We start from the raw sequence: 25935 nt of genomic DNA, 5'->3' as shown, positions 1-25935 counted from the left end.
CCACATAATTTTCCACCCTCATGATCCCATCTATTTTGTGATGTGCACCAGTTCCTCCTGCAGCAAAGCAACCCCACAACATGATGCTGCCACCCCCGTGCTTCACGGTTGGGATGGTGTTCTTCAGCTTGCAAGCATCCCCCTTTTTCCTCCAAACATAACCATGGTCATTATGGCCAAACAGTTCTAATTTTGTTTCATCAGACCAGAGGACATTTCTCCAACAAGTACGATCTTTGTCCCCATGTGCAGTTGCAAACCGTAGTCTGGCTTTTTATGGCGGTTTTGGAGCAGTGGCTTCTTCCTTGTTGAGCGGCCTTTCAGGTTATGTCGATATAGGACTTGTTTTACTGTGGCTATAGATACTTTTGTACCTGTTTCCTTCAGCATCTTCACAATGTACTTTGCTGTTGTTCTGGGATTGATTTGCACTTTTTGCACCAAAGTAGGTTCATCTCTAGGAGACAGAACGTGTCTCCTTCCTGAGAGGTGTGACGGCTGCGTGGTCCCATGGTGTTTATACTTGCGTACTATTATTTGTACAGATGAACGTGGTACCTTAAGGCGTTTGAAAATTGCTCGCAAGGATCTACAATTGTTTTTCTGAGGTCTTGGCTGATTTATTTAGATTTTCCTATGATGTCAAGCAAAGAGGCACTGAGTTTGAAGGTAGGCCTTGAAATATATCCACAGGGACCCCTACCAATTGACTCAAATTATGTCAGTTAGCCTATCAGAAGCTTCTAAAGCCATGACATCATTTTCTGGAATTTCCCAAGCTGTTTAAATGCACAGTCAACTTAGTCTATGTAAACTTCTGACTCACTGGAATTGTGATAAAGTGAATTATAATTGAAATAATCTGTCTGTAAACAATTGTTGGAAAAATTACTTGTGCCATGCACAAAGTAGATGTCCTGACTGACTTGCCAAAACTATAGTTTGTTTAACAAGAAATGTGTGGAGTGGTTGAAAAAAATAAATAAAAAACTTCCGACTTCAACTGTATAGTGTTATGTTTAGGGCAAATCCAATACAACACATTACTGAGTGCCACTCTTCATATTTTAAAGCATACTGCATCATGTTATGGGTATGCTTTTAACCATTAAGGACTGGGGAGTTTTTCCAGGAAAAAAAATAAATGGAATGGAGCTAAGCACAGGAAACATCCAATAGAAACACTTGGTTCAGTTTGCTTTCCACCAGACACTGGGAGATGAATCCACCGTTCAGCAGGACAATAACCTAAAACACAAGGCCAAATCTACACTGGGAGTTGCTTACCAAGAAGACAGTGAATCTTCCTGAGTGGCCGAGTTACAGTTTTGACTTAAATCTACTTGAAAATCTATGGCAAAATCTGAAAATGGTTGTCTAGCAATTATTAACAACCAATTTGACAGAGCTCAAAGAATTTTGAAAATAATAGTGAAATATTTATGTATTTAATTTTCTATAGATTTGTAAAAATGTCTAAAAACATGTTTTCACTTTGTCATTGTGGGCTATTGTGTGTAAATGTGTGAGATAAAAATATATCTATATAATCCATTTTGAATTCAGACTGTAACACAACAACATGTGGAATGAGTCAAGGGATTTGAATACTTTCTGAGATCACAGCAGGGAGATGTGAAGCATGAACCTATGGTATACAGATGTAGGGTCTTAATTTGACCTGTGTTGTCGCAGCAACAGGATTTGAACGTTTAGTCCATTATGCTGCTTGATCAGTGGTTAGGCTATTAGCTGTTCAAAATAAGGCTGCATGGAAAGTGGAATACTGTTATTATAACTGTGTGTAGGTGTCTTTTCCATTCATTTATGTGCATGGTTATTCAAATATCTGACTGGACGTTAGTATTCAAATTATAGGCCTATTTTGAAAAGATTTTAACACTGATAAGGCTTTTTCTAAATTAAATAAAAATATCCTTGTGACAATGTTACATACCAGGATATACCATGACAATTACATGTATTAATTGAATAAAACAAACTTTTCAATGTAGTTTTATGACATGCAAATGTGCCCCATAAAAAGATTGGTAGCCTACCGATAGCCTTCACGTGTTTAACTTGTTGTTTATGTTGGCCAGTCAATGTGGCAGAGAGGCTAAATGCTCCCCATATTGTTCTTATTTACTTTTCTCTTTTCTCTTTTACTTTGCTCTTTTGCACACCAGTATTTCTACTTGCACATCATCATCTGCACATCTATCACTCCAGTGTTCATTTGCTCAACTGTAATTACTTCGCTACTATGGCCTATTTATTGCCTTACCTCCTCACTCCATTTGCACACACTGTATGTAGACTTTCTTTTTTTCTATTGTGTTATTGACTGTACGCTTGTTTATTCCATGTATAACTCTGTATGTGTTGAAATGCTTTATCTTGGTCAGGCCGCAGTTGTAAACGAGAACTTGCTCTCAAATAGCTTACCTGGTTAAATAAAGGTGAAATTACAAATTATAATAATAAAACATGTGTAGCAAGTGGAGTGAAAGTTCACTAATGCAATGCGAGAGTTAGTGAAATTAGAAGGAGCAGGCTACAATGAGCAACCAAAAAGTAGGCTGTTGTTTTATCTGAATGGGTTTGGCCTCAATTCGCCATGCTAGTTATAGCTGGCTAACTTAGCGAGCTAACTAGCTCGCTTTTCTAGGCTACTCCAGTCAAGACATGACCCGTTAACGTTATATGGAATGATAAATAACATTGTGGCTAATACAAGTTAGCTCGTCTTGGCTTTAGCCCGAGTTGCCTTCGCAACACACCCCTTATAACTGCAGTAATAGTGCAACCTATCCCCCCCCCCCCCCCCCCCCCCCCGCGCAGCAGGGCTCAGGTTAAAAAACGACATACAAAATAAACACATGTATTTTGAATATCCGGATATCCGACAACAATGTATGTTGCTATTCCGATAGTGAAACCATTTCAAACCACCATCCTTAGAATGTATGTAAATCACTGCGGCGCAGCAACAAAAGAGTGATCCAGTTAAGACCCAACACCTGTATGTGTAAGAGACAGTACACCCAAACACATATCACAATCACATACGTAGGCCTACAGATAGCCATTTCATTGTCAACCTGTTTCCTAGGAGTATCTCTGAGCGCAGAACACAGAAAGTCTAACATATGGTATCTGTGTAATATATACAGAAAATCATTTTGTAGACAGTTGCTTATACAGAAAATCATTTTGTAGACAGTTGCTTATACAGAGAATCATTTTGCAGACAGTTGCTTATACAGAGAATCATTTTGCAGACAGTTGCTTATACAGTATGGCCCTTATGCACACACATACATGCACATGTGTGCATGCTCACACACACACACACACACACACACACACACACACACACACACACACACACACACACACACACACACACACACACACACACACACACACACACACACACACACACGTTAACAAACACTTAGCATCTCAACTTGCCCTCATCACACATGCATAGATAGGACATTTGATTGCCTACTCAAGATTGTGGGCATACATTAAATGTTGAGTAAATCAAAGGTGTGTGCAAACAACACATAAAGCAACCCGCACAGGTAAAAAATGACATCCTGACCGGCTGTTTGCTTTTCACCGAGCTCAGCATTAATCACGAGGACCGAGGATTTCCCGGAGATGTAAATCACTTGCCACCAGCCAATCCCACGTGTCGACCACCACAATGTGCCACTCAGTTCCGCTAGACAATGAAATTGTCCCAAATGGCACCCTATTCCCTACATATTGCGCTACTTTTGACCAGGGCCCATAGGCAATAGTCTGCCATTTGGGATGCATGCAAGCACTCGCTGCAGGGGCCTAGTAATGTAATTAGAAAATGCCTTTTAAAATCCTGTGAACACCTCGGCGTGGGGTTGTAAATATCGCAGCGGCTGCGACACGGTTTACATCGGCCACTCAATCGTACATCACACCCCCTCGTTTTACTTCACTCTCTCTCTTCCTTGTTCAATTTTGTTGCCCCGCCTCCCCCTGTACCAAGTGTGCGCCCCGTCCTTGGGTGTGCTTTTGTGGCCTTGTTACTCCACCAATATTGGCAAAGCAGTAAACTCTCTCCGACACGTGTATTATAATTATAGATGTTAGACCCCCCCCCCCCCCACCCATCACACACACACCCCAAAAGAAGAGGACTGTTTACAGATTTGCAAGGCCATGCACTTTTTAATCCTTTTTAGACATTTATTTCATTATCTATCACGGTATTAAACCGAGGCGAGATGTTTATTGCGTGACTCCTCACGTTTTATGGTACAGTAAAGTGGTTTTAAAGGAAATGAAAAGTGTTTAATAGTCCTGATTTACTCGCGCGAGGGAGTTCTGCCGCAATTTCATTTTCGACCCGGTAATTCTGAACCATCACTTCTAATTCATTCAGACACAACTCTCAACAACTCTGAAATGGTCCCAGTGTTACAAAGGCTGATCGCACCTAGTGTCAACGTGCTGGGCAAGAATATACTGATCCCCTATCAGACCTGGCCTCACCAGAGTTTGAATTGAAACTCTAAACATTACAGAGAGAAGATGAACATTCAGTGTCTTATTGGCCTTTGACCTGTGGATCTGAAAGATATAAGAGACTTATAACAAATCAATCAATCAATTTACAGTAAAAAAACAGTGTCCTTCTTTAAACTAACTACAATGTATAAAGGCTTTATAGAGCAGATATGCAGCATTCACATACACTACTCAAATCATCCATAAGATGATTTCTCACTCTATAAAGGAGAATTGTAGTATTGAAGTTGATCTAATGACCATAAACAATAATTGTCCATGACAATTGTCCAATAAACTGAGACTTTATAATGCAGCAGTGCCAAAACACATGTTGTGTAATAGTGGAAGCATCCCAAATGGCAACCTATTCACTTGTTAGTGCCCTTTTTATTTTGACCAGGGCTCATAGGACTTAGTGCACTATATAGGTACTATAGTGCCATTTGGGATAGACACATATTTTTTCCCCCTCGTGTTTTCTTTCTTATTCTGCTCCACTTGGATTCTTCGTCTGTTACACAAGTACCCTCACTTCCCCTCCAATATTTTTCTTCTCCTTGACAGTATGTGTGTCTGTCAGAGTTCTGGGAAATCTACTCATTGCCCCAGTTAATCAGAGATGCGTCATCAAATGTCATTGGGTTTGTAAATTAGATTGAATGATGGTGATGGTGATGAGACATCCATGCGTGGTGAATGCCTACTCTTTGGCTGTGTCTCAAATGGCCCCATATGCTCTATATAGTGCACTACTTTTGACCAGAGTGCTATGGGCCGCTACTATGTCGGGAATGGGGCGCCATTTGGGACGCAGCGCATGTCTGTTTGCAGAGACTTGGGGGATGAGTCGCTCTGGTTAATTACAACACATAAGGAAGTCTGGTCCTGATTATTCACTAATTATTGGATTATTATTAAAAACAAGGCAGCTGTCCGTCTTGGCTGCTGCGTGAAACATAAACGTCTAGTGCGCTCAGAGTATCTCTCTCTCTCTCACACACACACACACACACACACACACACACACACACACACACACACACACACACACACACACACACACACACACACACACACACACACACACACACACACACACACACACACACACACACTTCATATCTAACATCTAACTGTTGGCGACTACTTCCTACCTCTGCGAGAGAAATATGGCAGAAATATGGCGTTGTGCTCGTTCCAGAATTCTTTGACCCATCCACTTGTATTGATTCAATTTTAATTTACTTTTCCTTTAATTTTACCTTTAAATGTGGAAGCAATGAAGGGATGCTGTCGACGATAGGTGTTCATTTATGTAGCGTAAGATAACATTTGTATGTACAGATGAATGAACTTCCAATGGACATCAAAGCAGACTTAGTTTTACCTACCTAGCTACAGTACATGTCAGTTAGATAACATGTGAAATTAGATTGTGATCAGTCCGTAAAGGACATCTCTTGGTATAAAGTATCTTTGAATGAGACAATGAGAGACGTTGATCACCGTGAAATGATTAATCTCGCTAGTAGAGAAGTGATAGATGTCTGCAATTTCCTCTGTGTCCTTTTAATTGACCAAGAAATAGACCATTTTCTCATCGAGAAAATTGCATTCACTGCAATTACTGCCGCTTTTAAATCCGAATCCTTTTATCATTTAACTCTGTACAGCCCCACACGCACACCAAATAAGACATGCCCACCCCACCCCTGTTCCATTCATATGTCTCTTAGTGGCATTGCTCTTAACCCCTTTGGCTCCACCCGCTTTGCCTTCTGTTGAGCGGGACAGGTCACCCAGCCTGCAAGGTGGTTCTGCACAAAGGTAATAGGGTATTAGCAGGTCAGAATGAATATGCAGTGCCCTGCCTGCTTTATGCTAGCCTAAACACCACTAGAGAGAGACTGCCTGGCCCTTGTTCTTGTGTACAGGTTAATGCTTTTACTGTTTGCTTCAGTAAGAGACTGAGAGGCTGAGAGTAGCACAGGCGAGGAAAACGACAAAAGTTTGACTTTGAAGGATAAAGGATGCATCCCAAATGGCTCACTATCCACTATATAGTGTACTACTTTTGAACACGGCACAATGGGGAATAGGGTGCCACTTAATACGGAACCTATGTTAACTTTCTTTATCTTAATTTACTTGAATATGTAAAGTATGTATGTAGCGTAGCCTAGTGGTTAGAGCATTGGACTAGTAACCGGAAGGTTGCGAGTTCAAACCCCCGAGCTGACAAGGTACAAATCTGTCGTTCTGCCCCTGAACAGGCAGTTAACCCACTGTTCCCAGGCCGTCATTGAAAATAAGAATGTGTTCTTAACTGACTTGCCTGGTTAAATAAAGGTAAAATAAAAATAAAAAAATAAAATAAAAAAGTTATTTGGTGTATTTGGATATTCAATGCACGGTAGCTCTAACCCAAACCTAATTAATACCAGCATGTCACCTTTGCAACTACAGGGAAACAAAACTGTAGATGACCTTAACTCTACACACAAAGACGAATGCAAAGCTCTCCCTCGCCCTCCATTTGGCAAATCTGACCGCTATCTGCCTGATTCCTGCTTACAAGCAAAAACTCAAACAGGAAGTGCCAGTAACACGCTCAATTCGGAAGTGGTCTGACGTAACTGATGCTAAGCTACAGTACTGCTTTGCTAGCACAGACTGGAATATGTTCTGAGATTCATACGATGGCTTTGAGTAGTTTACCACATAAATTACCAGCGTCATTAATAAGTGCATCGATAACGTCGTCCCCACAGTGTACGTACATATCCCAACCAGAAGCCATGGATTACAGGCAACATCTGTGCTAAGATAAAGACAAGTTGCACGTTGTTCGCAACTTGTTTTGTACATAATGTTGCTGCTACCGTCTCTTATGACCGAAAAGAGCTTCTGGACAACAGAACTGCGATTGTTCACCTGAAAATGGATGAAGAGGTATTCTTAAATGAGTCGGACAGGAGGGATGTAATACAGACCCCCGACCAGGCCCAGATCCCCATTATTCGCTGGAGAAGGAAACCCAGATTTTGCAGAAAGGGATCAGGGTGACTTGTGAGGATCAGGCGACGAGTGGCTAATCTGCCCATGCCTTCCGCCCTGCTAGCTAACGTTCAATCACTGGAAAATAAATGGGACGAACTGAAAGCACGTTTATGCTGCCAACAGGATTTTAAAGCTGTAATATCTTATGTTTCACCGAGTCGTGGCTGAACGACGAACTTAAGAACATACAGGTGGTGGGTTATACATCCTTTCGGCAGGACAGAACAGCAGCCTCTGGGGCAGAAGCCTATACATCTATGTAAACAACAGCTGGTGCAAGAGTCTCAAGGTTTTGCTCGCTTGAGGTAGAGTATCTCGTGATAAGCTGTAGACCACACTATCTACCTAGAGAGTTTTCATCTGTATTCTTCATAGCTGTCTACATCCCACCACAGACCAATGTGCAACCAGAGGAAGAAATTCTAGACCACCTTTACTCCACACACAGAGATGTTTACAAAGCTCTCCCTCACCCTCCATTTGGCAAATCTGACCATAATTCCATCTTCCTGATTCCCGTGTACAAGTCAAAATTAAAGCAGGATTCACCACTGACTCAGTCTATAAAAAGTGGTCAGCTGAAGCAGATGCTAAACTACAGACCTGTTTTGTTAGCAAATACTGTAATATATTCTGGGATTCTTCCGATGCCATTGAAGAGTACACCACATCAGTCACTGACTTTATCAATAAGTGCATCGAGGACATTGTCCCCACAGTGACTCTACGTACATACCCCAACCAGAAGCTATGGATTACAGGCAACATTCACACTGAGCTAAAGGGTAGAGCTGCTGCTTTCAAGGAGCAGGACTCTCACCTGGAAGCTTATAATAAATTGTGCTATGACCCTCAACACGGGGGCCCCTCTGGGTTGTGTGCTTAACTCTCTCCTGTAGTCCCTGTTCATCCACTACTGTGTGGCATTGCACGACTCCAACACCATCTTTAAGTTTGCCAACGACATAACAGCGGTAGGTATGATCACTGACGACAATGAGACAGCCTATATGGAGGAGGTCAGAGACCTGGCAGTGTGGTGCCAGGAAAACAATCTCTCCATGAATATCAGTAAGACAAAGAAGCTGATCGTGGTCTTCAGAAAACAGAGGGCAGAGCACGGGTCGAGAGCTTCATGTTCTTCGATGTCCACATCACTAAGGATATGTCATGGTCCTAACACACAAACACAGTTGTGAGATGCCACAACAATGCCCAGGAGGCTGAAAAGATTTGGCATGGGCCCTCAGATCCTCAAAAAGTTTTACAGCTGCACCATCGAGAGCATCTTGACTGGCTGCATCACCGTTTGGAATGGCAACTGACACAGCTTTTATTTCTTTCATCACATTCCCAGTGGGTCAGAAGTTTACATGCACTCAATTTGTATTTAATGTCATTGCCTTTGAATTGTTTAACTTGAGTTAAACATTTCGGGTAGCCTTCCGCAAGTTTCCCACAAGTTTCCCGCAGAGCTGGTGTAACTGAGTCAGGTTTGTAGGCCTCCTTGCTCGCACACGCTTTTTCAGTTCTGCCCACAAATGTTGTATAGGATTTAGGTCAGGGCTTTGTGATGGCCACTCCAGTACCTTGACTTTGTTGTTCTTAAGCCATTTTGCCACAACTTTGGAAGTATGTTTGGGGTCATTGTCCATTTGGAAGCTTTAACTTCCTGACTGACAGTCAACTTACTGTATGTAAACCTCTGACTCACTGGAATTGTGATACAGTGAATTATAAGTGAAATAATCTGTCTGTAAACAATTGTTGGAAAAGGGACTTGTGTCCTGCACGAAGTAGATGTCCTCACTTGGGAAAACTATAGTTTGTTAGCAAGAAATTTGTGGAGTGGTTGAGAAACGAGTTTTATTGACTCCAACCTAAGTGTACAATATGTAAACTTCCGACTTTAACTGTAGCTACCTCAATTACCTTGTACCCATGCACATCGACTTGGTACTGGTACTCCCTGTATATATAGCCATGGTATTTTTACTCCAGCCCATCTGGCATATGCTGAATTGCCCTATGGCCAGTCCCTTTCTGTGACTAGCAATAATGTCACGGTACTGCCAGCAGCTGGTTTAAGGCCAAAGAGATGAAACAAAGTGAGAGACAATGTGGGCGAAACAGAACAAAAGAGAGGGGTGGAGAGAGAGGCTGAATATGAAACTGTAAAAATAGCGTCCCAGCTGTTCCAAAAGTTGATGAATAGTCCTAATTGGGGAAAGAGAAGGGCTGATTGTGCACTGAGCTAATATCCTCAAATGTCTCGCCTCGCCGAAATGACTATTCCCCTGATAGCCAGCTACCGCTACAGGTTGTGTCCCCATTTACAGCCTATTCTCTATATAGTGCCCTACCTTGGACCAGGGCCTGTAGGGCTCTGGTCAAAAGTAGTGCACTAATAATGGAAAAGGGTGCCTAGAGACGTGCCATGTGTTCCTAGCCTTGTCATCCTGTTTGTTATGAATGCCTGTTGTCAAGTGACTTCTTCACCGGGGCTCGCTCCCGATCTTGACTGATGGCTGATCGCAGGGCTCCCCCGTGGCGGCAGCGCAACAAATGCTACAGTACCCGTTCATTATAATGGTTATATCCTGGATTAATTCTGCTGTTTGTTTATAGTGCATGGAAATTGGAATCAGAGGAACAGCTGTTTCGTATCAAGACAGATGGCTCGTTGATTAGCCATACGAGAGATGCAAAATCACTGTCGTCTATAAACTAAAGATGTATGTGTTATTTTTTCCTATACATTCTACAGTAGATCAATGTATGTGTTGATCGTTGCATTCTATCACCTGGTAACAAGCACAAAATGATTTAGGTTGGTATCAGTTATTCTGTTAGTGTTTCACTTCCGACAGATAACAATGAGCACAAAAAGACAATTCAAGTCGAATATATAGTAAAGCTGTTTAACTTACAAATGCTTCCGTGGTGACAAGTCACAGTATCTAGCTGACTGACAATGACAATGGCCCCCACACTGCTGTCAGCGTGACAGGTATGGTGTCAAACGGTCAGTCGTTAACGCTGTCAGCAGTCGTTTTGCCCTCCACTGACTCTCTCCCCGCCACTCGCTTGGGCTCCATCGCCGCCTGATAACCCTGTGGCGTTGCTTCTACGGGCGGCGTTCTTGAGGCCTGACCACGGGGACCCTGGCCTGCCACCAGAAATGACTGATAAGAGAGGGAAGGAGGAGGGTGGCTGATAGACTAGCTCACAACACTCTTAAAGGCCCAATGCAGCTTTTTTTATATAAATATCAAATCATTTCTGGGTAACAGTTTTGTACACCACATCACCAAAATGATGGTCACCCCTTCAAATTAGTGGATTAAGCTATTTTAGCCACACCCATTGCTGACAGGTGTATAACATCGAGCACACAGCCATGCAATCTCCAATCTACATTTTCAGTAAAATGGCCTTACTGAAGTGCTTAGTGACTTTCAACGTGGCATGACAATAGGATGCCACCTTTCCAACAAGTCAGTTCGTCAAATTTCTGCCCTGATAGAGCTGCCCTGGTCAAATGTGACGTGGAAACGTCTAGGAACGACAATGGCTCAGCCGCAAAGCTGACATAACGGGACCGCTGAGTGCTGAAGCGTGCAACACTCACTACCGAATTCCAAACTGCCTCTGGAAGCAACCTCGGCACAATCGCTGTTCATCGTGTCCTTCGAGCAATGGGTTTCCATTGCCGAGCAGCCGCACACAATCCTAAAATCGACATGCGCAATGCCGAGCGTTGGCTGGAGTGGTGTAAAGCTCACCGCCATTGAACTCTGGAGCAGTGGAAACACGTTCTCTGGAGTGATGAATCACTCTTCACCACCAGGCAGTCCGATGGATGAATCTGGGTTTGACCTGGACAGAGCCCTGACCTCAACCCCATCGAACACCTTTGGGATGAAATGGAGCGCCTACTGCGAGCCAGGCCTAATCTCACAACATCCGTGCCCTACCTCACTAATGCTCTTGTGGCTGAATGGAAGCAATTGCCCAGAGCAATGTTCCAACATCTAGTGGAAAGCTTTCCCAGAAGAGTTGAAGCTGTAGCAAAGGGGGGACCAACTCCATATTAGTACCCATGATTTTGGAATGAGATGTTCGACGAGCAGGTTTCCACATACTTTTGGTCATGTAGTGTACATTACTGTTATAGATTTTCATTAAAATGGCAAAAATAGCTTTTTAGCAAAAAAATATTTATCAAGACTGTCTGGGAGTGGTCTGAGTGGGGAGGGGAAAACTGAAATTGAGCTATTATTGGCAGAGAGTTTACCGCATGGTGATGTCAGCACGGAAAGCCGAAACTCCCACGCAAACCTGCCGTGTAGATTGTATTTTCAACTAGCAACTATTAGGAAATAACACTGATCACATTTGTTCACACTTTTACAGTGTTAGTTTCATCAGCTGTTGTACAATAGGATATAAAACACAGGCAAAAACAACATTTGGATTGCACTGGGCCTTTAATGTCAGCACTCATTATGGACTGCTGGAAAAATCCATCTCCAGCCATCATCTACTGTCCTGTACCTTGCTGGTCCACATGCTGTATGTATTATCAGCCATGCTGCTCCTATCTAGTCTACATCAGCTGCGCCCAAGCCATTAACAGATATGGTGTTATTACACATCCTGCATACATGTTTGGGTGAATAGAACTATTGGTGAGTTCAGGCACAGTGTAGGTGCCGTAGTAACTAGCCAGTGGGGCAATTTGCCATAAAAAAAACGTTCTGGAAAGACTGCACAGGCAGCCACATTCCAAACCAAGGCTTTCCAGTTTCCTCATTGGGTGGTTATCCTCCAAGCCCACTCGTATTGCCACACTTGTTGCTTGGGCTGTTTCTCCTCTCTATTTTTACTCATTATTTGCCACTGGTCTTACAAAGAGCTAAAATGACGTGTGTATGCTGATGATTGCACACTCTACAAATCAGCACCTACAGCCAGTGAGCTTCACTGAGACTCATAGCAAGGGGTTTACAGTCAGTGTCAGAATGGGTCATTAACAATAAACTGGTCTTCAATACATCTAAAAAACCAAAAGGATTATATTTGGTTCAAAGCATCTTAGACCTACAGGAAACCTCAACGGGAGATGTGCATAAATGACAATTGAACAAGTTAAACTCCCAGGAGTAACGTTTCATGGTCCGTTATCATGATCAAGTCATATTGACAAAGTTGTTGTGAAGATGGGGTGAGGTATGTCTGTTATAAAAAAATATATATGTTCTGCGTTTTTGACACAAAGATCAACTGTGCCAGTTGTTCAGGCTGTGATCTTGTTCCGTCTTGATTACTGTCTGCTAGTATGGTCAGGTGCAGCAAAGAAAGACATAGCCAAGCTGCAGCTGACTAAAAACAAAGCAGCGCGCCTTGCCTGCACACGCGGAACTAACATCAACAACATGCATGGTAGGCATTCGTGGTTCAGGACAAATGGACTACTTCTCTTCTAGTCTTTTAAAGAAACATTTATGTGTCGAAAAGTCCTAATCATTTGTATAATATATTTGCAGACACTTCAAACAGACATGCATAACCCCCCAGACACGCTGCTATGGGTTTCTTCACGGTACTCAAAACCAAAAACAGACTTCATGTGTTGTTCTGTTACTGTGTGTATAGAGCCATGTCATCATGGAATGCTCTTCCACCAGGTCCCTTCCTCTCAGGAATGATGTATGCTTATTCAGAGCCATATCCCTGTAATGCTTAGAGAAGATCTCATGTCAAGTGTTATTGAAGTGTTGTGGTTGCAGGTTCACCTGCCTCATCTAAAGCCTTTTCTTTTGGGGGTGTTGCTATAGGCCAGCAAGTGCTAACAGTCAGTATCTAAATAATGTGTGTGAAATGCTTGATGGTGTATGTGATGTAAACAGAGAGGTCTACTTTCTTGGGGACCTGAATAAATTCTGTTTTTTTATCAAAAATGTCTGCTGAAGAGGAAGCTTCTCACTGCAACCAGTGCCTGTAATCTGGTTCAGGTTATTAATCAACCTACAAGGGTGTTTACAAACACTACATGAACAAGATCATCCACATGTATTGATCACATTCTTACTAATAATATAGAACTATAGTTGCTATATCCAAGAAATCCAAAGTTCCAAAAGCTGGGCCTAACATAGTGTATAAGAGTTTTCCACAACAATATAAAGGATTTTGATGTGACTCTTATGTGGATGATGTTAAAAATATGTGTTGGTCTGACATGATTAATAAGGAGCATGCAGATGCTGCAATTGGTGAATTTCTGAAATTGCTTCTTCCAATTATTGATAAACGTGCACCTGTTTAAGAAACTGAGTGTTAAAACTGTAAAGGCTCCATGGATTGATGAGGAATGGAAAATATGTAATGGTTGAAAGAGATGGGGCAAAAGGAGTAGCAGTAAGTCTGGCTGCACATCTGACTGGCTCACTTACTGCAAATTGAGAAACTATGTGACTAAACTGAACAAAAACAAGAATAAACTGTATTATGAATGATTATTATTATTATTATTAGATTAATGATATAATCATGATATCAATGAGTAGTAGAAATTAAATTATGGACAGAAAGACAAATTAAATTCCATCTTTCATTGATTCAGATGACTTATTCATCACCAAACATTTGATGTTACCAATTATTTTAATGGTTACGTCATTGGCAAAGTGAGCCATCGTATTCATGCATAAAAAAAAATAATAATGAAAGAAATGCATCGAAAGGTTGAATTTTGTCAAGTTAGTGTGGGAGAGGTGGGAAAATGATTGTTATCGATCAATAATGACACACCTCTTGGCATTGACAACTTAGATGGAAAGCTACTGAGGATGGTAGCTGAATATATGTATCATATATTTAGTCTGAGCCTAAAGGAAAGTGTTTGTCCTGGATGGAAGCCAAAGTCATCCCCCTACCCAAGAGTGGCAAAGAGGCCTTTACTGGTTCTAACAGCAGACCTATCAGCTTGTTCCCCAGCTCTTAGCAAACTGTTGAACAAAATGATGTTTGCCCAAATACAATACTATTTTTCTAATTAATTAACAACAAACTTTCAGCATGCTTATAGAGAAGGGCATTCAACATGATTGGTTGAAAGAAATTCATAATAAGAAGATTGTGGGAGCTTCTTTTTGTTAGATTTCAATGCAGCCTTTGATATTATTAACCATAACATGTTGTTGAGAAAATGTATGTGTTATGGCTTTTCAACCTCTGCCTTATTGTGAATTGCCATATTGTGGATTCAGAGCTATCTATCTAATATAACTCAGAGGGTTTTCTTTAATGGAAGCTTCTCTAATGTCAAACATGTAAAGTGTAGCACACCGCAGGGCAGCTCCTCAGGCCCTCTACTCTTTTCTATTTTTACTAATGACCCGCTACTGGCATTAAACAAAACATGTGTATCCATGTATGCTGATGATTCAACCATACACTCGTCAGCAACCACATCTAATGAAGTCACTGAACCCTTAACACAACTTTGCAGTCAGTTTTGGAATGGGTGGCCAATAATAAACTGGTCCTGAACAACTGTAAAACTAAGAGTATCGTGTTTGGTACAAATCAGTCCCTACGTTCTTGAACATGTTGAGGAGACTAAATTACTTGGCTTTACCTTAGATTCTAAACTGTTATGGTCAAAACATATAGATTCGATGGTTGTAAAGATGAGGAGAGGTCTGTCCATAATAAAGATATGCTCTGGTTTTTTGACACCACACTCCACAAAGCAAGTCCTGCAGGCTCTAGTTTTTTCTTATCTTGATTATTGTCCAGTCATATTGTCAAGTGCTGCAAAGAAAGACCTAGTTAAGCTGCAGCTGGCCCAGAACAGAGGGCCACATCTTGCTCTTCATTGTAATCAGAGGGCTAATAGAAATACTATGCATGCCAGTCTCTCTTTGTTAAGAGTTGAGGAAAGACTGACAATATCACTTCTTGTTTTTATGAGAAACTTTAAAAAAAATCTAAATGGTTTGAATAGTCAGCTTACACACAACACTGACACATAACCTTACCCCACCAGACTTGCTACCAGGGGTCTTTTCACAGTCCCCAGGACCAGAACAAATTCAAGGAAACATACAGTATTTTACAGATTAGTATATGAAGTATTATACAGCCATTAGCTCATGGAACTACCTTTCATCTCATATAGCGCAAGTGAACAGCATACCTGGTTTAAAAACAAATAACGCAACACCTCACGGCACAACGCCTCTCCCCCTTGAGATCGAGTTGTTGTGTGTATGTACTGACATTTATGTTCAACCGATAGATGCACACACACGCACACTACATGTTTATGTTTTTAAATGTATGTAAAAACTAAATCTCTGATTATTTCTTGTTTTTGTTATGTGTCAGATCCAGGTAAGACTAGCTGTCGCCGCTGGCGGCGGCTAGTGGGAATCATAATAAATCAAATAAAACACAAATCCTCCTCTTCTCTCATTTCTCATCCCCCTCTCCCCTCGTCCTCTCCTCCTACCGCAGTTCCCTGATATCAAATATGAGCACTATTACTTAATTTTCATTTGCACAGGCTGTTTTGTCTCTCTCTGTGGCGCCCCGGACGTTTATCCATATGATTGCTCCTGACATTTTAATAAGAAACTTTCTGCCACTGACCCCCTCGGCACACACACACACGCGCGCGCGCACACACACACACACATGCACACACACACTCAGCTCCTGCCATCTGCACTGAATCACAAGTGAGACCGGGGAACGGGGGAATACGACTCCAAACCACCCCGCCAATGTTTTCCCTTTCATAATTGGATTCTCTATTTTCTTCCTTATAATTGCATATTTGTTTTTAGCTTTTTGATGTACTTTATTTATCTTATCGTAAACAAATGGGGAACAGGGGTAGGGTTGGGGGGGGGGACAAGGGGGTGGAGGTGGGGGGAGATAAAGTAAATCATCGGCAATGTAAACATCTGCATTCCTCGCACCGACCTCTTACATAACACTGATGAGTCAAACATACTGCATCGCATTGAAGACACACACACACATAGGGGATCTTTGCGACAGTTCTCTCCATCAGACATCTCCTTTGTTGTGTCAGAGCAGGTGTCTAATTCAGAAAACAAACACAGTTTCTCTCCACCATTAAAAAAGGAAATGTGTAAAGCAAACGCTAATCTCCATCTTTGAAGATCACACGGCCCTCTGCTTATCTGCAAACAGCCCAACGGATATTCATCTCTCCCAGCTTTTTTGGTTCACTAAATATGCCGTCCAAATGATTTCACAGCATTCCTTTCAATGCTTTTATCCGGCGTTAGAGTTAGGTGTGAATCGCAGCAGGTTTAACTGGGCTTCTAACTCGATGTGTGGATGACAAGATAGAAGAGAGGTAGAGGATTAGACAGAGAAGAAGGGGAAGAGAGGAAGGGGAGAGAACAGGTATTTCACAATACGTCAAACTTTTTGGTAGACGCTCAAAGCAATTTGAGCTAAAGCACTCATTCTCTCTTTTTGTTGTTTCCAATTTTCCACTCGCTGTTTTCGTAGTCTGAGCAGGAGAAATCACAGGCACACTCCACTCTTTCTTCCGTTCCAATTTACCAGCAAAATGACATGACTCGAGCTCAGATTCCATCTACTACACAATAGACATCACAGTATTCAAGGGAAGGCAGACTGGTGTCACTGCAATTGTGTTTTAGCAGTATCGCCCATTTCATATGATGATGTGACATCAGGACATAGGTCAAAAGGTGGCTAATGGACCAATAACCTTTTCACAATACTAAACTGCGTCCGAGATACCATAGTTGATGCTGGAAAAGACCACATGAAAAATAAAATATATCCGAGCCAGAACGGTACGGTTCAGTTTAGGTCGGCACGACAGTGTGATAGAGTCTGCATAGTCTGGCATTTATACCGACATAACTTCCAACGCCAACTCATGTCTACGGCGATACCATGCGACCGCGCAAGGTATGATACCAGGCATGATATATTACTTTAATTATCCAAATGTATAATGATATACAGTGTACCATCATTTTGGCAATCACACGAGTAGAGTAGAAGTAGTACTAGAGTAGTAGAGTAGTAGTGGAGTAGTAGTGCAGTTGCAGTGACTCCTCCAAATAACTTGTGAGGAGGAGTGGTAGTGAAATACAGGAGGAGGGTTGGTTTGGAAGAGAGTGCAGAGGAGAGAGAGAGAGAGAGAGAGAGAGATGGGGGAGAGGGAGAAAGAGACATTCAGTCATTTGGGTAGTTAACGCGTAAACTATTGTAACTTGGGTCATTTATACTTGAATAACGTTAGAAGATATTTGAATATATATCATATATACTCATAATGTCTATGAGTTTCTCGTGGATAGAGGACATGGTTCAAGAGAAAATAGCTTAGTAATGGGAAAAACATGTAATGAGCAATGTCATTATTTTCAATTAACTCTGCATCTTTTGTAATTATTGACTTCTTTCACAACAGCCACAAGTTTGGTGCCAAAACATTAACAACAAAGACACAATGACATAGTAAAATAAATCAAAGTGGAAGCCCTTATATTAAACACCAATGCAGTTCACTAAGTTGATTGTTTGTATTTAGGATCATGTTTTACAGCTTTGTCATTCTATTATTTTTGTATCTTATTTGATTATTTAATGTTTTTAGTTATTTTTATATACATGTGATGAGGTCACACGGAGGACCAGAGATAATTACAGACACCTGTGATAATCTGTAGTACCCAAAAAGGCCACTAGTTGGAACACATTCCCCTCAAAACTTGAAAGTTACCAACATTTTGGTAGTTTACTGGTAAACCTTGAAAGTTACTAGTAATATGCCCTGACTTTGTAACCCTACATAGAACAAGAGAGTGTAGATGGACGAAAGAGAGAGAGAGAGAGAGAGAGAGAGAGAGAGAGAGAGAGAGAGAGAGAGAGAGAGAGAGAGAGAGAGAGAGAGAGAGACAGAGAGAGAGACAGAGAGAGAGATGGCTGAGAGATTTAAGTGGGAGTCCTGTGGGGTTTGGGCATTGGGAATGCTGATGGTGCAGAGAGGAAAGAAGGACTGAGTGCTACTGTATCATCCCTTCTTCTTTCAGTCTCAGTCTAACACCTCGGCGTCACTTTTAGGCATTGCTCAATACTATTTCATCTAACATGTACTTATTAACATGAATATTATAACATCAAGTGGCGGTTTCCTGGACGCAGATTCAGTCTAATCCTGAACAAATGTTCAATGTATGTTCTCCATTTTCGGTCCAGAGTTAGGCTTACTCTGTGTCTGGGACACTGCCCCTATGTATACAGATATATATGGCAGAGTGTATTCCAACATGATCTATATATATTGTATGGTTTATATACAGTTAAATGATGAAACATAGTCGATCAGACTCAAGGCTATATATATAGCACACTGACAATGGGAAAAGTCCTATTAACAAGAAGGCTAAAGTTAATTAAAATTCATAGATTAGATTATTGGCACAGGGGGAGACGGATCATTAACTAGGAGAGCACTCCCATCGCTCTCCGAATTTCATGCTCAGGTACCCCGCAACCCAAATGAACATGGCACATTGATTGCGATAGGGAAGAAGTCTCGTTCCTACTCTTTTCCTTGAACAAATGGCTGTTTCATGCGCGGTGTAGAAAAAAGTTTTGCAACGTGCAACCAAATCTGAACTTCTCGTGGGACACAAGAACCGCCACAGGCCAACGCCCACTGACGTTTGATTTTGTCAATCGGAAAAAAATCTGCTCCCCCAAAAAACGCTATGCCCTGCTCCTTCCCTGACTTTTCCTAAATGTTCACTTGTCCCGAATTTTGAAATCACAAACAGAAAAGTATTTCGAGTCTTTTAACCTGTTTTCTTCCACACCTATTCCTAAAAACCCTCCGAGACAATGTGCTCTGGGATGCTGGTGCGCAGCCAGGCACTAAAGCGTCTCTCTCCTCCTGAATGAATGACAAATGAAAGGAATGGGTGACAATCGTGCACCTTACTTCACAACTGAATTTAAACGACGCCTAACTGAATGATAAGGAGGGTGAAGCGGTTGATGTAAAATGAGAAAGACAATAGGGTAATGATGAGGTTGTGTTATGCCCATTTATCAGCAGCAAATCATTTGACCACACACCATTCTGTTTTGTATGTTTTACTTTGTAAAAATAAGCTGTTATGGGATTGTTTGATTTACTATAACTCTATTTCTAATCCAATGTATTGTAAGGGAAGCGAAAACATGCTACGTGTGGCAGTAGGCATTTAGAATAACGCAAAACATATCCTTGGCTCTATCCAGCGAAGCAAACAATGCCAGCCCGCTGAACGAATGAGAAATGGATGGAATGGACGATAATTGTGCAAAGTTACTTCACGATCAAATTGAAATGAGGCCTTAACTAAATGTTGAGGAGGGTGAAGAGGTTGATTTAATGTAGAACGACAATAGTGTAATGAGGAGTTTGTTATGCCTGTTTATCAGCATTGGCAATCATGTTAATAATTGAACCGCGCCTTGCGGGTTAATATCGTTCTCTTTTATGTTTTACTTTGGGGGAAAAAATAGCTGTTACATCACTGTTTTATTTACCGTAACTCTCTTACTAATGAAATTAGGACATGCTACAGTATGCCTTTAGAATAATGCGAAACATATACTTGACTCTGTCCAACTTGTGGAGCGGAAAACAATCGATGCACCTAAACTATACCTAAACGTATTTCACACATAATAAGAGTTAGCCTATAGACAAGATTCAATGGACAAGAATCTGATGAGTGACAATTTTGGGCCTATCAGTTGTCATATTGTACATGAAGAGATGGGTGAAATTTACAGATTGCAAGGAAAGGATCATCGCTTTATCAAATCCTCCTTCAGAGTCACATGCAGGTAAAACGTTGTGATTTTTATATAGTATCAGAAAGAGCATATTCTGGAGTTTCTATGACACGCAACCTTTGTCAAATAACTTTCATAGCATCAGAGGTGCATCTCTATTTCCAAATGTCACTTTTTCCAAGAATATCCGTGCTGTCAATGCATTCATCACATGACCACGCGCGCGGCAGCATTGCTCTGGCTGCTAAAGCAAACATGTGATTATTCTATTTATTTATGCAATTCATCGTTTACAATAGTTCATGCGCTGGTGCTTTTGTTTAGGAATACAGCAAATCATTTCACCTGTCACCTGGCTGGTTCTATTAATATTATTAGGATCTTTTTTCACTTCTACTGTCAAACGGAGCTGTAACTGAACTTTATCAATGACTTTAACTCTATTACTAATCGAACCTACCAACAAAGCTGATCAAATGGATTACACGGTAATGTTTTCATTGTAAGGGAAACAAAACTAGGCTATAGGCCTATGTTTTTTCTATGACTTTGTAGAATTATACAAAACACGTCCCTGACTCGACCTGAACAAATAACTATTGTTCTTATTCTTTTTGTTGTTGTTGTTGTTTGTATTGATTTATTTTCCGTCAATATTTCTTCAAGCAATTCACCCTTTGTCGTTTATAAACTATTTACCAAGCATCGGTGCTTAGGTTTTGCAGCGCCTTGCGGGTTGATATGCATCTGATCCATATGCTAAAGGGTCCGGAACGTTCTCTAGCGGGTACTTATAGGCTGAAAGGCCAGGTGGTTGTAGTGTTAAAACATCTCCCACCTATTGAACACAGGATTCTGGCTAAAGCTGGGTTGCTTATGTAGGCCTGTCATGTCCTACAGCTCTTGGCCGGCTTGTAGGATGTCTCCCAAATGGATCCCTATTCCCTATGCCATGCACTACTTTTGACCGGGGTCCGTATGACTCTGGCCAATAGTAGTGCAGCAAAATATCAATTTTGGAAGGCAGACTCCTAGTCTCCCCTCAAAGAACCAGAGTGATGGATTAAACCTCCACAAGCCATAATTCATCATTACTGTCCCTCCACTGTGGCTTGGCAGTTAAGATTTTAATTGGTCGGTGGAGGGGTGAGTGTGTGTTTCACTGTCTAATGTGTGTGTGTGTGTGTGCGCGCGCTCGTGCATGTGTGAATGCGCTTGACTGACTGATGATTATTGCTGGTTAGGAGCCAAATGCCCTTGTCAATCACCGGCACCCCCATATCTCCCTCGCTGCCCCTCTAAATCTGTAGTTCTTTAACACCAGGAACGTGGTGCAATAATGTTTTCTTTATAGCCTAATTATGAACGATGGCATCAGAAACTAAAGTGAAGTCCCCACTGCAGTTGCTCATTCATTCAAATGGCTTCAGTCTGATAGTCGTGAAATTAAACTTCACAAGACTAGTCAATTGACTCCTTTGAACCGCTACTCCAAAGACATTTAACTGGATGGGAGTTTGTGTCTGTGTGTGTGTGTGTGTGTGTGTGTGTGTGCGTGCATGCATCTGTCCTTCCTTCCTTCCGAGTGTGTGTTTTGTGTTTGCGTGCTTGCTTGCCTCCAAGGGTCCATATGCCCAAGTCCTTCTCTTAGTAAGATAAAGCACATGTCTACTGTCATTGTACTGACTCTATACCCACTCGTCTGTTTCACTGTCCGATATGAAGAGACTGTGAATACCATCAGTGTCCATTTAGCAGGGGAAAAGACTGTGTTCCTTGCCAGTTTGGGAAAACGATTCCATAAACAAATATATAAGTCGCAAAGTGCTGCCCTCGTAAAAGGTCTCATGGGTAAAATAACACCTCGCGGGCAGCCATTTTACTATTTTACGACCCCCTGCTGCTGCTGATCCTCTCTTTCTGTTTGCTCATCTCCCTCTGTCTCTCTCTCTCCCCTCGCTCTCTCTCTCTGTCTCTCTGTCCCTCTGTCTCTCTCCCCTTGCTCTCTCTCTGTCTCTGTCTCTCTCTCCTCGCTCTCTCTCTGTCTCTCTGTCCCTCTGTCTCTCTCCCCTCGCTCTCTCTCTGTCTCTGTCTCTCTCTCCTCGCTCTCTCTCTGTCTCTCTGTCCCTCTGTCTCTCTCCCCTCGCTCTCTCTCTGTCTCTCTCTCTGTCCCTCTGTCTCTCTCCTCTCTCTCTGTCTCTGTCTCTCTCCCCTCGCTCTCTCTCTGTCTCTCTGTCCCTCTGTCTCTCTCCCCTCGCTCTCTCTGTCCCTCTGTCTCTCTGTCTCTCTCCCCTCGCTCTCTCTCTGTCTCTCTGTCCCTCTGTGTCTCCCCTCGCTCTCTCTCTGTCTCTCTGTCCCTCTGTCTCTCTCCCCTCGCTCTCTCTCTGTCTCTGTCTCTCTCCCCTCGCTCTCTCTCTGTCTCTCTGTCCCTCTGTCTCTCTCCCCTTGCTCTCTCTCTGTCTCTCTCTCTGTCCCTCTGTCTCTCTCCTCTCTCTCTGTCTCTGTCTCTCTCCCCTCGCTCTCTCTCTGTCTCTCTGTCCCTCTGTCTCTCTCCCCTCGCTCTCTCTGTCCCTCTGTCTCTCTGTCTCTCTCCTCGCTCTCTCTCTGTCTCTCTGTCCCTCTGTCTCTCTCCCCTCTCTCTCTCTCTCTCTGTCTCTCTCCCCTCGCTCTCTCTCTGTCTCTCTGTCCCTCTCCCCTCGCTCTCTCTCTCTGTCCCTCTCCCCTCGCTCTCTCTCTGTCTCTCTGTCCCTCTCCCCTCGCTCTCTCTCTGTCTCTCTGTCCCTCTTCCCTCGCTCTCTCTCTGTCTCTCTGTCCCTCTCCCCTCACTCTCTGTCTGTCTCTCTCGCTCTCTGTCTCTCTGTCCCTCTCCCCTCACTCGCTCTCTGTCTCTCTGTCCCTCTCCCCTCGCTCTCTCTCTGTCTCTCTCGCTCTCTGTCTCTCTGTCCCTCTCCCCTTGCTCTCTCTTTCTCACTCCCTCTCCCCTCCCTCTCTCCCTCTTCCCCTCCCACCTCTCCCCCTCTCTCTCGCTCTCTCTCTCTCTGCCCCCGCTCTCAATTCAATGATAAATATGTTATACTTCACTGTCATGGAAAGTTAAAACACTTAGTAAACACGAGGTTAAGCACACTCTGTCCCTCTCTCTCCAGTTGAGGAAGGCGGTGATGGACCACATCTCCGACTCGTTCCTGGAGACCAACGTGCCGCTGCTGGTGCTCATTGAGGCGGCCAAGAGTGGCAACGAGAAGGAGGTCAAGGAGTATGCGCAGGTGTTCCGCGAGCACGCCAACAAGCTGGTCGAGGTAAGTCACAATTCCCCCCCTTGTTCCCCCGGTCTTTCTCGCCATGCCACGCACCCAATCTCCCTGCCTTATATCCCCTTGTACTGCAGAGCCGTGATGTGCTTATCTGATACACCACATGGACATATAGGATGTCAATACTGCATTCCCAGACAATACAAGAGAGAGAGAGAGAGCAGGAAAATGTCAAGGAAGCCTCCGACGAGCTACTGCAGCTCAAAATGCAAAGTGTGTTGGCTTGTGTAATGCTTGTTAGTCAGAGTTCATAAGGTCACAGTCAGAAGATAATTCTTATTGGGTTACTAAGTATACGTTACCAGTAGAAAGCCCCACGGTCATCACATTGAATAAGAGAGCTATAAGCAGACGCATGAGGCGCAGTCGTCACATACCTTTTAAAGGGGCTTTTATGTTTCATTGACAGATTAAGGATAGATATGTAGGATATGGCAGAGGAAGTAGGTGGCAGAATGAGAGTTTGAACCACTGACTGCAGGTACAGACGTGGCCCGGGGTCAGCAGCACTAGACCGGCCCCAGGCACACCTTGATGTAGCCTTGACCTAGTAAGGAACAGACACCTTTGTTTGATGTATGGTCACACCACGCACATCCACGCTACCTTTTTCACATAGACACATATAATTCACACACTCTCTATTATGTCTAGATCAAACAGCTCATGGGTGCTTCCCAAATGTCACCCTATTCCCTATATAGTGCACTATATATATATTTTTAACCCTATGGGGACTGGTCAAACGCTGTGCACTATGTAGGGAATAGGGTGCCATTTGGGACAGAACCCCTTTCTGACAGGCAGGTAAAGTGCACTCTGTTCTGGTCTAGTCTCAATATAGCCAGTTACAAAACAACAGCTAGGCCAGGATACCCAGTCTTGGGGCATCTGATGGGAGGGTGGAGATTGATTCTGAGTCACGGTTGCCTGGCAAGGTTAAAGTAATTCCACTGCCTAAAAATAATAAATCACCCTTTGCTGGCTCTAACAGCCACCCAATCAATTTGCTGCTTGTTCTTAGTAAACTGATGGAGAGAATTGTGTTTTACCAAATACAATGGTATTTTTCAGAGAACAAGTTAACTACTGGCTTCCAGCCTGCGTATGAGGGGACTCAATTTGTACTGCATTGACTCAGATGACTGATGATTGGTTAAAAGACATAGATAATAAGATAATAGTTGGAGCTGTGCAGTTAGATTTCAGTGCAGCCTTTGATGTTATTGATCATAAATTGTTATTGAAGAAATTCACTTGCTGTGGCTTTCCAACACTTGCCATCACATGGTTGGAGAGTTATTCAGCCAATAGAACCCAGAGAGTGTTCTTCATGGATGGATGTTTCTCTAACATCAGATATGAACACTGCGGTGTCCTTCAGGGCAGGTGCCTTGGGCCGTTACTCTTCTCTATTTTGCCACTGGTCTTAGACAAAGCTAGAATGACCATGTGCGCAGATGATTCCACACTCTACATGTCAGCACCCAAAGCCAGTGATTTCTAAATAAGGAGTTACAGTCAGTATCAGAATACATCTTGATAATAAACTAGTCTTAAATCCAACTAAAAGCATTTGCATTTGGTTCAAAACCTTGTCAGACCTAAAACTCAATTGGAGTTGAGGAAGCTAATCTCCTAGGTATAACATTGTCATATTGACAAAGTCGGTGTGAAGATGGGGAGGGTCCTGTGTAGCTCAGTTGGTAGAGCTCCATGTTTCTGGGTTCAATTCCCACGGGGGACCAGTATAAAAGAAAATAAAATGTGAAAATATATGCACTCACTACTTACTGTAAGTCGCTCTGGTTAAGAGTGTCTGCTAAATTACTAAAATGTTTTTAAAAATTACAAATAAATGGGTATATCTTCCGCTAGCGGAACCCCCAATGAAATTGCATGGAGCCACATTCAAATCAACAGAAATCTCATAAATCAGATTTCTTTAACATAGAACTATTAGGCACCATTTTAAAGATAACATTTGTGTTAATCCAGCCACAGTGTCTCATTTAAAAAAATGCTTTACTGTGAAAGCTCCACTAACGATTATGTTAGGTCACCACCAAGTCACAGAAAAACCCAGCCATTTTTCCAGCCAAAGAGAGGAGTCACAAAAAGC

At 42.4% G+C, this 25935-nt stretch overlaps 1 protein-coding gene across 1 annotated transcript in view; it reads left to right on the top strand.

Annotated features, from left to right (window-relative positions):
- The window catches only part of LOC109901063 (catenin alpha-2-like), a 651970-nt gene that overhangs the window by 491480 nt on the left and 134555 nt on the right, over nucleotides 1-25935 (top strand). The window contains exon 9 of the mRNA XM_020497062.2: nucleotides 23646-23798. Coding sequence (XP_020352651.2) covers nucleotides 23646-23798 — 153 coding nt within the window. The remainder of the gene's footprint in view (nucleotides 1-23645; nucleotides 23799-25935) is intronic.

This window comes from Oncorhynchus kisutch, linkage group LG12 (assembly GCF_002021735.2).
Source record: "Oncorhynchus kisutch isolate 150728-3 linkage group LG12, Okis_V2, whole genome shotgun sequence".
In the NCBI taxonomy this organism is placed as follows: Eukaryota; Metazoa; Chordata; class Actinopteri; order Salmoniformes; family Salmonidae; genus Oncorhynchus; species Oncorhynchus kisutch.
This window is presented reverse-complemented; position numbering and strand designations above follow the sequence as displayed.